This window comes from Prosopis cineraria, unplaced genomic scaffold (genome assembly GCF_029017545.1).
Source record: "Prosopis cineraria cultivar Desert tree isolate PC_DT_omini unplaced genomic scaffold, ASM2901754v1 PC5, whole genome shotgun sequence".
In the NCBI taxonomy this organism is placed as follows: Eukaryota; Viridiplantae; Streptophyta; class Magnoliopsida; order Fabales; family Fabaceae; genus Prosopis; species Prosopis cineraria.
The window spans coordinates 7,736,600-7,751,439 of record NW_026555336.1 but is presented as its reverse complement, the minus strand read 5'-3'; the positions used below and the strand labels follow the sequence as shown (position 1 = coordinate 7,751,439).

General features: G+C 30.3%; 1 protein-coding gene across 1 annotated transcript; it reads right to left on the bottom strand.

Annotated features, from left to right (window-relative positions):
• Positions 1–2,005: 2,005 nt before the first annotated feature.
• LOC129312012 (probable trehalose-phosphate phosphatase F) lies at positions 2,006–8,917 on the bottom strand. Its single transcript, XM_054954549.1, has 12 exons — positions 8,727–8,917; positions 6,510–7,060; positions 5,644–5,784; positions 5,485–5,556; positions 5,253–5,378; positions 5,085–5,141; positions 4,875–4,976; positions 4,678–4,755; positions 4,502–4,571; positions 4,316–4,386; positions 3,507–3,599; positions 2,006–2,236 (listed from the first exon to the last, which is right to left on the bottom strand). Exons 2-12 carry the CDS (start codon positions 6,819–6,821, stop codon positions 2,156–2,158), a joined length of 1,203 nt encoding a protein of 400 aa, XP_054810524.1. The 5' UTR covers positions 6,822–7,060; positions 8,727–8,917; the 3' UTR covers positions 2,006–2,155.
• Between the last annotated feature and the right edge of the window lie 5,923 nt (positions 8,918–14,840).

Sequence of the window (14,840 nt, the reverse complement as noted above, 5' to 3'; positions counted from 1 at the left end):
ATATTTTCAACCTCATTCCACTAATTGATGGTGCAATTGATCAACAGCCACTATCTCACACACTTAGACAGTGGCTTTCAAAAACCTATAGGGAAAGTTCTTGTGGTCATGGTCGTCACCATTAAAAGAATAGATAGATCGGCATGTTAAAGTTCAGCTTCGTTAAATACTCTCTTTATCTTCAAGATTCCAGTTCCAACTTCTTATGGTTGCAGAATTGAGCTACATCAACGTTGCAGGCGGGTTTGCTAATGTCAAGGTATTGAAAACTGAACCAATCATTGAATCGATCAAGACACTGGTTTAAGAGTTAGTGGTTCAATCGGGGGTTAAACTGGAGTTAAACAGATCATAATTAAAATAATAAAATTTAAATAAAAAATATTAATTATTAAAATATTCATTCATATTTAAGATTAATATCATACAAATACAACAATAATTTTAACAATAATAAAATACTCTAATTAAAAAAAATAAAAAGTTTAAAACTAATAGAATAATATTTAAAAAAATATAAGGGTTAAAATTTCATGGTCAAAAAAGGTTTCTGTGCTAGAGTGCAGGGAAGACCAAGAAATCATCCAAAATTAAAGCTTTTCCCATTCTCTATTAATTTCACTTCTGCCCCTCTAAAAAAGAACTTAAGGTTTGCTATCTATCACACTTTATTCCTACTCTCCCATTACCTCTACGCTATGTCACTATCTTCTTTCTTCAGTCTTCGTTCGCCTTCCTTGTGAATTTGAAATTCCACATTTCCACTCTAAGTTATTGCCATGGTCAAAATCTACTAGCTTTAGTTGCAACTATGGTGAGATGAGCGACGGTGAAGTGGAGTTCCACTTCAAACGATCCCCACAATGAGAAGAGATAGGTTGATGGTGAGGGTTTTCTAGAGAGGCAGAGACAGAGTTCTTTCAACTGCTAGGGATTTCGTGATCTGAATTTGAAGCAAACAAAAACTGTATGAGACTATGGTTTTTCATGTTTTTTTAATCTAATTTCTCATTTCTGAATACATTTTTTTTAAAAAAGCTCAAAATGACCTTATTTTGAAGTTTTTTTGTTAGAGTAACTCAGTTAACCCGTCCAACCCACTGAGTTAGTCAGGCTATACCGGGTTACCTTGGGTCACCCCCGGGTTGATTGAGCCACCTTTGAAATGATTTAAATGGAAAACAGAATCGGTGAAGAGGCTGGTTCACCGATTCATTAGTTGAACCAGCAGGTCCGATCTGGTTTGGTCCGGTCCGATCTTTCATTTCATGGCTAATGTTGAAGATCTTAATATTTATTTTTATCTCTCTATTTTTTTCTCTTTCAATGTAATGAGGCTTAATTTGAATCCTTTATAAGCTTCAAGTTGTGTCTTCCCTTGTCTATTTTGTTGCCGTTGTTTGTTCATGGTCCATGTTGAGTTAATCTTCTATGGGCTTTTATCTTGTGCGTTGTGGTTTTACTTTTTGATAAAATTAATTTATTATTAAAAGGAAAGAATATTTCTTGCAACTTCTTTTTATTATTTTCGGGCTGAAACACCTTTTTTTTTTAACATTATGGACCAGGCCTATTTTTATCATATGGACATCGAATTTTATGGGCTGGAGGAATTGGGCTAGCCCATTACAAATGGAATGAACCCTATTCATCTTCAAGGACCGAGAGCACCATATGATCATCAGTTCATGTCCCGATTAACGCTCCTTGTGTATATTAATTAATGGTAACTTATAGGTCTATTATTTTTAATGTTAAAGACGTATAAATAAATAAATAAATTAAATATTAAGCATTTCAGTGAAATAAAATAAAAGCCGTCCATTCATTTATATTGATTTAATTTTAAATTTTGGATTTTGTGGAGTAAATGTATTTATTAATAGATAAGACACTTTTTGGTTTTTAGAAACATTATATGACTTAAAAAAAGGGGCAAAGGGTCATCGTTGTAAGCAAATATTTGGAAAAATAAAAGCCAGTTATGGCTTGCATGGCATAATAATATGATATATAATAATGAGGAATAAATAAGAAACGAAGAAATTGAAATGATGAATGAGATTAACCGCTGTGACAAAAAAAAAAAAAAACAAAAGAAAAGAAAAATGGTGGGCCCAGGGTGAATACTTCAAATCTTCAGAGTTGTTAAAAGTTAAAACGAATGCCTCTTTCCCTGGTTCTTGTTTTCTTCTTCCATCTTCCAATTCACAAACATTTCCAGAAATTTCATTACCTGCAACCATGAACATCCAAATTGAATTTCAATTCTTAGTTTTTCAATTTTTTCCTTTCTATTAAATTATATTATTTAGTGTGTGTCTGTACACATACATACATTTTAATCAAGCATTAAAGTGGAGCCATTGTAGGGTCTGGTCTTGCCAATCTAGCATTGGATATTTATATAAAAAGGACAGGTGGCTTAAAAAGATACTCTCTCTAATTCTATTTATAAATTATTTTCAGTATGTTTTATCAGAATAAAAAAAAATTTCAAACTTTATTAACTTTATCTTAAAATTTAATAAGTTTTTATTTTTACTCTTAATAAATATTCATAAATTTTATTACTAATATTTTTATTCAAAATATTTAATAAAGACAAAAATGTAAAAATGAACATTGAGAATTAGCAAGCTTCCTATAAATAGGATTAAGTTTTTTCTTCTTTCTTTACTCTATAAACAGCATCAGAGGAGTACTGTCTTTGATACACATAAATGATATACAAATAATTTCCATATAATTGTTGGTTTATCAGAATGTCAACGCATTAACTTTCGTTAACACATGCATTAATCTACAAAGATCTTCAAAAATATACCTATAAAATCCATTGAAAATGCATTTTTTTTTTATCAACAAAAGTTTACACATGGTATTTTGAACTTTAGAAAAGATTTTCTCTTGCTTCCTTAATTTTATAGATTGCCTTTTTAGTTCTTTACCGTCAACTTCATTAACAAAAAATGTTACTATTAAATTTATTTTTTAAAATAATAATAATTGACATAAAAAATGTCATTTAAAACTAGTTAGGATTTAAGAATAAAAATTTTTTAAAATTAAAAGACTAAACAGAAACTTTATATAAAAGTTAGAAGATCAAATATGCAATTTTTCCATTTAAAAAATTGAAAGGGTGAGAAAATCTCTCTCAAATTCCACACATAAGTAATTTAAATATGAAAAGTCTCATAAAATTGCAAAATTATTCTGAAGTCACATATTATTTATTTAAATTATCGATTACGTACTGCAAGATATATATACATATATATATATATATATGTATGTATGTATATATATTTAACTTGAATGTAACAAGTTGATGTAAAACTTTAAAATAATTTCATAATTTCATAGAACTATTTTATATTTAAATTGTTTGTATAGGACACAAGAATAGTCTCCCTATAAATATTGTGAAGTTCGTTTGTTGGGGTGGTTTTTTTTTTTTTTTTTTAAAAAAAGAATGAGAATGAAGGCACAGCACACCAAACCTGAGTTGGATCCCGGAGAGAATAGAAGGCATTACTTTGCTTTCTGGATGATGAAACTAAAATCCCATAACCTCCTCTGCTCTCTCGCAGCACCTATATTTACAAATTCATGTATCACTCAATTTTAATCTACTAATTAATTTACTAAATCAATATTAACAAATAAATAATTAAACATCTCTGCCTACATTGAGTTTGGGTCCTCTCAAGTTTGAACCTCTAAATTCATCTACTTCAAGTACAATACTTTGCGTTATATATTTATGCCCAAATATACAAATTCATGTTATGTTAATTTCACAATTTTTACAAACTTTGGCAATATAATATTTGCTGCATAAGAAAAAAATGTTATAAGTTATGTTCGTTGAACCAAAAATTCCAAATTCAAATCTTGAGTATGCAATTACATTAAATATTCATTGAGAGAGCTTGCTACTTTTATAATTTAAACCAAGCTCAATTTGAATTAATTAGTGTTCAAAGGACATCGAATAATAGGTGCAAATGAAAAAAATGTTTTCTTAAAAAAGGAGAAATGTACCTAGAAAAAAGTGGAATATGTGTATTTCTCATTTTTCTTTCTTAAAAAAAAAAAAAAAAGACTTCTTACTAGAAAACACTTTTTGTTCGAGCATTTTTTGGGCCCAAATGGAGACAGCTCTCCTAAGTATATTTTCAGCATTTATACGAACTCGAGCACATGATCTCAAAGTTAAGTAGACTTTTTAACTATCCAAACATTTATGTTAAAAATTTCAGATACAAAAATATTATTCTACCAACACTACGTTGTTACGTTTAGGTACCTTGAATGCATCTTCATCGGTCTTATCATCTCCAATGTAAATGGCAAGAACATCATCTCGTTCACTTAAACCTGCACACCCATTTCATGTATGCATTTGATATATCACACACTTCATATATATATATATATATATATAACTCCACAGATTCAATATCATTATTATTAATTATCACTACACACGTACCCAGAGACTCAAGTAAAAATTCAACTGCTTTTCCTTTGTTCCAATCAATCACTGGACGAACCTCTAAAACCTATCACCCCACCAACAACACAAAACAGATATCACGTACGTAATAAGCACACTAATATATATATATATATATATATATGCAAAGCACATGAAATATAAACACAGACCTTTCGTCCATGTGTTGAGCGTAAAAGAGGGTAATCTTTTAACATGTCATGCACAAGTTGTCCAATAGCTGTCCAATTCTGCAGCCAAATTAATTAGTTCGTAAAACAGCTTGGAGACAAAAAGGAAAAAAAAAAAAACAAAGGTATTAAGAAGATATATAATTAAGTAGTTGGAGTAATTAATTACAGACACTTACCTTTTCTTCTACATTACGATAATGTACAGAAACGCAAAACTTGTGGTTCTCAACTTTCGCACCCTCTATATCTTTAGTAATCTCGACCAGCCTTTTAAAAACCTGTATGTTAACGTTGTACAGATAACTTCAAACTATTTCATGTTCCTTCGTCGTCGTCTTCTTTTCTATCAGTTTTATGAAATGTTGAGCTTGTACGTACACACGTACCTCGTTAATCATAGGCAGGAATTCTCTCGCAGGTTGAAACAGAGTTATCTCCTTTCCCTGCAATGTTTCAACACAAATACATTAAAACAAAGTCATCAAGCTCTCAATTCTTGTATGTATGTAAGTAAGTAAGTAAGTAAGTATGTATGTATGTATGCATGTGTATACCTGTTGGTCAGTGGACTTAACACAGTCTGGATGCTTATTGGACAGCGAGTGACAGGCAGGCCCAATAATGTCCATCCCATGACTACCAGCATAGTACAGTTCCGTTAGTTTAACTAAATCATAAACCTGAAAATTTACAAAACATGATCACTTTTTTCTGGGTACAAACAAGATGTGTTCTTTTTAAGAAACTTGCCCCATTCATTAATCACAGTACTGTTCCTGACTACACCTTGTCTCGGCTTCTTCCACTGATGATTGCCGTCGGAAAACACTTGGCCACACTCCTCACAACAGCTCGCATCTGATGATAACAATATATCATATCATGTGTCATCAATTATATATATATATATATATATATGATCAGACAGTTAAAATGCTTACGCACATCTTCAGACATGAAAGCACAATCTGGATCATCCACTATAGGTGAAAGAGTGCCATCGTAGTCTAGGAACATTGCAATCTTCTTGTCCGTTGCATGCTCTATCATTTCCTCAAAACAATCCAGTGCTGATGGATAATCAAGCTGAGGGCAAAGCACATCCATTTCACAGTTTGAATATATATGTATGTGTGTGTTATGAAATATGAGTTTAAAAGAGAGTTCATCCTAAAAGACTAACCTATTAGGTAAAAAATCTCCTTATATTTAAAAATTTTACTCTACTTGTGAGGATCCGAGAGCCGTAACAATGCCACCCTCTTTGAGAGTGGACATGCCCGATAACTCCACTCTACATCACTTCACTTGGTTTTAATTAGAAACCTCTAGTCTCTCAATGAGAGATCCAATATTATGAGTATGTCTCTCAATGAGAGAAACTAATGTTATAAGTACAAATTTAAAAAAAAATTCATCTTAAGAGATCAGCCTATTGAATAAAAGAGCCTCTTATACCTCAAACATCACTCCATTTGTGAAGACTCTTGATATAAGGTTCATGATAATGAAACACTTTTAACATGAGGCATTTTGACAGGCTCTCTACTCCATGGCACTTCAATCTCTTGTCAGTCAAAAACATTTATAGATAGCCGTTTCAATGACACTGACCTTTCAACGAGAGTACCAACATTAAAAGTACAAGTTCAAAGGGAGAGTTTATCTCTCTTCAAAAGGCTAGCTTGTTAGGTGCAATAGCACTTCACACTTATAAATCTCACTTCATGTGTGAGGCTCTCCCACGTAAAACTCGTGAAAATATATATGATGAAGTGTAGTGTGATGAAGGAGATCGAGAACAAACGTACCAGCCAGGAGCGATGGTCTTCCTCGGAATCGATGTTGTGAGAGTTGAAGCCACCCTTAGGTTGCTTCTTCCTGGGAGGTGAAGAGGCTTTCATGGCGTCGAGCCAACCATTGAAGCGAACATCATCAAGATTTCCTGAGCTTTTCCTGGAACTGTTTCTTGAATACTTAGCAGGAGAGAGTGAGAGTGATGATGATGATGATGAATCTTGCTGCGAGTAACTTATGACACCAGAATGCATTCCTAGTCTTGACTTGTTGATCGGAACAGGATCAGTGAGAACAGGAGAAGCATGAGACGACTTCAAATCCATTATTATTAATGAACCACACACACCTTCTTTGGACTCTCTGATTTATTATATTTTTCTTTCGTTTATCCGACTCTCTTGTCTATGAATAACCAACGCTTCATCAGTGTTATCTTATCACTGCCATTACTGGGTAACAAGTCCATCAACCTCTCTATGAAAAATCCTCCCTAGCATTTCATTCAAAGGAGAGTGTTGAACAGCTTCCACTAACCCAGAAAATTCAGAACCAAGTTCTATCTCTGCATGATGAAACCAAAAACTGAACTTCTCACAATTTTATATGAATGATATTTTATCAGACCTATAATTAGATTACGATGAAAGTTCATAAAATTAAATAAAACCAAAGAGCACATATTGCTTTAAGAGTTTCTGCTATAAATATAAGTTTAAAAAGAGAGTTCATTTTAAAAAAATTAGCTTGTTGAGTGAAAAAGATTTTGAATTTATAGATCTCATTTTACTTGTGAAGTTCATGATAACAATAATTAAAATGTGTAAAAAATGTTTTTTTTATAACAAAAAGTACATTGGCCGAGTAAAAAGAGTTGTCAATTTCATGAATGACCACATCTAAACAGTGAGAAGCATATGTAAAAGAAACACGCACAAGCATAAAGAGACAAAAGACATTTAGTACAGTACATCACAGTTTCCCAGCAATTACTGAGGGAAGAAATTTTTTAAATATAAAATAACTATTAAATAAAGAAATGAAGAAGCATAGCAAAATAAAGTTAGCTCCAGCTGGAGGTTGGGGATAAGGAAAAAAGGATAACAATTCAAATAAATTTTCATTAACCACACTAAGGAAAGATTGAAGATCAGTTGTTGATTGTTGATGATTGTGAATTACCGAGGAAAAATGTTGGATGAACATTAACGGTCTAATTTTCAATAACACTCTCTTTCAAGGGGGCCCCAAAAGTTTCAATTTCCAAACAAACACAGATATTTTTATCCGTACTGATGTATGCTAAGTACTAAACTATCTACATTTAGCAGAGCTCAAACCCAAATGATTGGTATATTATAGATAAATGTACTTTCATCTCGTTAATTACTTGAGACACTATATAATTATTGTTTCTATAGTCATTGAGAGTCCACTCAAAACAAGCACAAACAAATTAACATGGATGAGTGAAAATATTACACAAAACAGGAAATCCTGGAATTCTCGTTGAGATAATTATGTTTTCCGGGAAAATTCTGGGAGAGAAAATTAAATTAAAACACTGTTAGAAGGACGTCAAGTTTTTTTCCCTCCTTCTGGTTATTTGGTCACATCAATCAAAAGGTAGGCCACGGAAATTAAAAATATCAAAAACCAATATGACATTTCAACCTTATTTTTATTGGGACATGATCGATCGTGAGGGGAAAACTTTTCGCAAGCGTTGTCAAATCAATGTTTAATAGATTGACATTATAATTGATTAAATGAAATGATGATAATAATAATAATAATATAAAATAAAGGTATGGGGAACAATGTCGTCTGAAGAAACCAGTGAAATAATGGATCTCAATCCCAACATCAACAATAAATAAAAAAAACCAAAAGAAACAAAGAATCCATCGAAAGGCCTGTGTTTGTTATTCATGTTCACGGCTTAAAAAGACATAAACAAAGAAAGAACAAGGGAAGGAAATCAGAGATTCGTTTCTGCCATAAAAGGAAGGAACCTGTTACCAGAGACTGAAGCGATATATATATATATATAAAGATTCACATATAGGAGATAGCTAGAGACCCAGATCGTGGACGGATCTCGATTGCAGAAATAGAAACTTGTAACTTGAAGACGATCGAGATCATTCGTGTACGTATATGTATATATATATATATATAACAAGACACAGCAGTGAGACAGATATAGAAACAAGATCGAGGAGGCGTACCTGATCGATGTGCATATGGGTTGAGATTTCTGATCCTGCAAATTTGAAGCAAGAACGTAAGTAGCTAGCTGAGAAGAAAGTGATGATTCAGAGATTAATGTCAGGGACAAGGAAGGAGGTGGAAGAGAAGATAGAAAATGAGGAAGGAAAGGCCATATGCCCAGAAACTGGAAAGAAACAAATGAATGAACAAAGACGAGAAAATGGGGGAGAAAGAAGAACATAAACAAGCCAAGGGCTTAGGTATTTATATGTTTGAGGGCTGTGTGGACGTGCCTGTAGCTGCCAGGCAGTTTGAATTTTACCGCGATTCTCGTTAGATTTCGATTCTGTTAACTACATTAATTGTCCATTGTTTTCCCTATTATTATTATTATTATTATTATTATTATTATTATTATTATTAGTGAGAGAAATATAACTTTTCATCCATAAATTTGTTCTATATTATTAATTTAGTTGCTGAATTTTGACTAAAAAAATTTGTAAGAGTGTATATATATATATATATTGAGTGTGTCCTTACATTTTTTTAATTTTGTATAACTCAATTTCTATAATTCTTTAATTTAGTAAATTATAATGATAGAATTGTATTGAATTAAAGTTCAAGGATTAAATTAATTGATAGAAAATTTAGAAGCTAAAAATTGTGTTATCCATATATTATATATATATATATATATATTATATCAGCACTAATTTTGGAAAACCTAATTCGCTTGGATTGTTTTCAATTTTATGTTGTTAGTTAATATATGAAGAGTATATATTTTATATGACTGAATTTTTTTTTGGGTATGTGTATCATTTTAACTTGGAAATATTTTTACGACACAGAAATTTCTCATGTACTTACTCCTATATTTTATGTTAAAATATATTAGATCTCGATATCTTGTACATTGTATGAAAAAAATTATGTTAAAATTGTTATATCTTACCAGTTCCGTTTGGGGTGAATGGTACAATTTTTTTTTTTTGGGTCATGTAACTAAACGATCGAGAATTCATTATTTTAATGCTTATACATGAACTAAATTTAGTTAGAAAATTTTTATTTTTTATTTTTACCTTTTAATCTTAAATAAATATGATGATTGGTTTTCAACAGAGATGTTCCTTTAAACGTCTTTAAGATGTTCCTTTGAACGTCTTTATGAGGGGGGAAAAGAGAAAAGAAAAGTTTTATATTTTCATTTTTTTGTGTATTGATTAATTAAGCGTTAAAAAGCTCTCGTGTGGGCGATTGGTCCCGGCATGGCAGAGTTATACGATTTAGTTGACAGTTGGAGCAGTGACACCTGTGGGCAGGACGATGATGACGTGGACATGCGTCAGAGTGGGCGCCACATCAAAGCGACGAACAAATTTTGCGCCCAAGTCGCTTTCACGCAAAGCTGGCACTCGTCGGTGACAGAAATATGAATATCACCGTGAGGGACATGAACTTTTTTTTTTTTTTTTGTTTAACATAAAAATCGGTGTAGTATTTCATTGTTACTTTCCAAAAAGTAAAATATATTTTAATTGAATAAATATATTATTTATTGATCTTTTTTTAAATTGTTGAGAGTCCACGTGGGTAACGGAAAGCGCAGAAAAATGACGGGACGTGGAGGGGCATGAGATGAGGTGATGAATTTAGTGAAAAGTGGCTTTCCGGTGGAAAATAACGGAACCAATAAAAACAAACAAGAAAGCAAGATTTCACACATGGAATCGCTGCGGTTCGGTGTGGTGTCACGTGGCTCCTCATCCTAGCTGGCAACCAACTTTCACTTTCCCTTCCTCCTTTTTCTTTTTGGTATTTTTTTCTTTGTAGAAAAATAACGAAGTTCAGGTTTGGGGCGGTTTTATTAGTTAGTTTCAGATTTTTCAAAAATATAAAAAATGAAGGCATTTTTTTGTCAGAGTAAGAAATTAAAAAGAATAAGTGGTTAGTTGTTAGTTTCATGAGGAAGGGACTAGCAACTAGAGATGTTTATATATATTCTCTCCCTAGTCAACTTGATTTCATTTAATTATGTCGAAATAGGTCCATCCCAACATTAAAAAAAGAAATGAAAACTTGCATGATGGGATAGAAAAAAGTTCGGAATGTCCTATCCCATGTTGAAAATAATATTCATATTATCATTTTTTTAATTTTATTGATATGTAATATTTTATTTATCCAATGTATACATATTTTTGTTAATATGTGTGTGTGTTTTTTATTAATATGTAATAGCTTAAAACATTCAAATTGAAGAAAAAAAACTAATGATTTGATATTATACTTAAGTTTATTTAAGTTGTGTCACTCAATAATTTATTATTGTTATATTTGTAACTTGAAAGTTATTTACAGTTATTTTGTACTTGGCTTTATGTTATGATTATATTCTTTTACCTTAAATTGCAATTAATGTAACTCAATAGTTTAATTTATGACTTGTATTATTTTAATTTTAAACTTAGCAAGTTATATAATTTAATAAATATAGTTATTTATGTCTCTCTCTTATGTTTTGTCATTTATCAAGACATTCTAGTCTCATCCTAATCTTGAATGGGATGATATGAAACACGAAACAAAGATTTAATTTCATTCAATTTTTAAAATGGAACATGAGACACGAATGTCCAGATCTTATCCAATCTTATGAATACCCCTACTGGCAAGTAGCAGTATTGGAGGGACGCGATAAAAAATAGGTGCCATCTAGAAAAGTCTATGTATATCCTCTAATTTTTTTTATAAATTACTTTTAATATATTTTACTAAAATTTAATAAGTTCTAAATTTTGTCATTGCTAAATATGCATACTTTTTTCACATCACTATTTAATAGGAATAAAAAGAAAATTTGTGATAAAAAATTAATAACATGATTTATAAATAAGAACAAAAAATTATTCCTCCCTATCTTATAAATAGGATGGGGAAAGGTATATGCTTCGAAATTTGAAAATTGCAAAATTAGAACCAAACACATGCTAAGTGTAAGGTCTTTCTACTATTAATTAACTCCAAATTTAATGTAATCAAGGGAATATCCTAAAAAGATTATCAAGTGTATAAGTTTTACAAACGAGAATCCAAGCTTTTAAAATTAAAACACTTCAATATACCTTTATAATTTAAAGTTAGAGCCACAGATCTATGTGAAAGCATGAGATTTTTTCAAGTTAAAACATTTGCATAATAGTTAAAAATAACAAAACAGTGCAGAAAAGCTTACATGCACCGTGGCTACATAGCATGTCGTGCACAATTGTGGCATATGACACAGAGCCATTTCATTTTGTTTTCCTCACTTTTTGACATTTGATGGCCTAATTTCACTCCTAACTCAATTTTAGAGCTGAAAATCATAACCATAATATATGTTAACTCTTTATAATCATACACACATTAATTTACTTAATCAACTTTATTTCAAGATGTTATACTAAGCTTATAAAGTTAATATATGTGAAGTTTAATATAACTTTTCCTCGTGCATAAAAGTTTAAGGGAAATGACAAAATACTCTGAAATGGTAGTTATTTTTTAAAAAAAAGTGGTCAATTTTCAGAAAAAAGTTGTGATCATCTAATCAGTGTATAAATTATAAATGTGTAGAAAGAAAATAGTTATTTTCTTTTTTGTTTTATTCAATATCCTAACTGAAAAAGTCATTTTCTAATGCATAATAATCACTAAGGGTAAATATATCATTTCGTAAAAAAATAACAATAAAAAAGTTCCTAGAGACGAAATAATAATGATCAAATTTCATAGTATTTAATTTTCATTTGCATATTTTTATGATTTTTTTTATCATTCTCTCACAATTCAATCATTTGTAGTTCATTATTATAATTGTTTTATAAAGTGAGAATTCACTCTCATAGATTTCATAAAAATAAATGAAACTAGACTTAAAATTATTATAAGTATTAGAAATAATGAAAATTTTAGTCATTTTAAATTGTCTCAATTATTAATTTGGTCCTTAAATTTACTTTAGTTGTCGGTATGGTTTAAAAGAAAAATTTGTTGATACAAATAATGAAATATGGATGATAATCATGTAGATTAATAAAAAAAGTGTAATTATTTAGGTAGGAAAAAATAAGCTTAGAAATTAAAAAAAAAACAGGAGAATAAGATGTAGCAAAAAGAACTATATTGATAACCATTAAATTGATTTAGGTATAATATATTTTTATTTAATTACACATACATGACATGGCATCAATATGCTTTATACTTTAGGTTAATTTGAGAATCTATTTTTGTTTTCAAATTTAAAGGACTAACTTAATAATTTAAAAAACATAAAATACTAAATTAATAAAAATTAAATTTAAGAGATCTAATTGGTTATCGAGACAAATTTGATGAAATAAAAGTTATTATCCCAAATTTCTAATTGAAATTTAACGAGTTTATAATTTTTAATTAAAATGTCATATGTATGACTTGACTTGAGAATTTTCAAAAACTATGATCATATATATATATTCATCACAATATTATTCAAAAATTAATTCTTTGATAGAAATACTACAAAAAGAAAAATCGCCTGCATGTAATGTAAGCTTGGTTCACATAAATAGCAGTAAGCATCTGAACCCATTTCATACTAAAATCCAAAAATAATTTTGAAAAATGAGAACCAATAATAAGACAACCAGAATGGGTATAAAAATTATTAAACAGTAGTACACTAGAGAAGAGAGGAGACTGGAGAAGCACCTTTGTTCATTTTATTTATTTTTATTATTATTTTGATGTTTGTTGGGGATCGATGGTCGTCGGGATGGAAAGAGACAAGGCCACGTGGACCCCGGAGAGAGGACAAGCGATCCAGGCTGGCAGTGACAGGTAATGATGACGAGGCGGTGGACGAATGCTTCAGCGGAAGCAGCAAGTGACTGCGGTGTTACATGATCGATACCGTACTTTGGTACCCAACTCACTGGTCGCCACTTACCATAATACCTCAGATTCGCTTTCTTTTTTTTTTTTTTTTCCTTTCTTTGTTGCCCCTTTCTTCTTCTTAATTCAACAATTGACTTTAATTTAAATTTATACTGGTAATGTAGATTGGCTAACTAATAAAGACACGCTAATTTGTTTTGCAAAAATAGTAATAAAGAACTTTTATATAAAATTTATATTAATTAAAGATAAGTTGTTATCAAAACCTAAATGAAAAACAAGCATGTATAGATTGTTGTTAATTTAGAATTAATCATTGTTAATATTTAAATAAATATTTATTAATAAAAGACTAATACGAATCGATAAGTATTCATTTAATTTTTAACAACAATTAATTTTTGACTAATATAAATTCTATATAGAGGTCTTTAATTACTATTTTTTCTTGGTTTATTTTACCACTCAATCTCTCAAAAACTTGAAGATAAGATATTACCACCTCTCTTCTAAATTAACATGAACTTTCACTGTGTAGGATTGTTCTTATCAATTATGGCCTCACAGATATCTTGAGGATATCTTTAACATATTTATTTAACATGATTGCATATTGAATTTAAGACCCTAAATAAATTAATTTAACGTTGAATCAAGTACTCCTCTATAATAAAGACACCATAATTTAAATTCATTATTTGTTGCGCCAGCAGTCCTATATATGCTTATCTATTGCTAATTTTCAATGGAATGGTTACTAGAAGAAGCTTTTTGAAATTATATGTTATTAAAATGCAATCCATGTTGGTTAATTAGACCAGTGAATGAATATCCTAACAGCTCTGGTCAAGAGTTTTAAACGGGTTAAATAGGTTGAATTATATATATATATATATATATATTATTCTTACTTTGCTGAGATCAAAATAACGTTCGAACAAATTCATCCCAAGTGGAGGAGGATAATTAATGGATGCTTCATTATATTCATAAAACTATCCTATATGGATGCATTGACAATGTGATGTATGTGTTATAATTAAAAAAAATTCATAAAATCATAACATTGTTGGTTATATTCTCATTTAATTTCAACATGTAAAAATATTTTTGACATCTTTGCATCTATCACGGTATGTAATTATTTTCATATTTTTCAAATGGTCGTCTAATTCATCGCAATACTACTACTTTCCCCT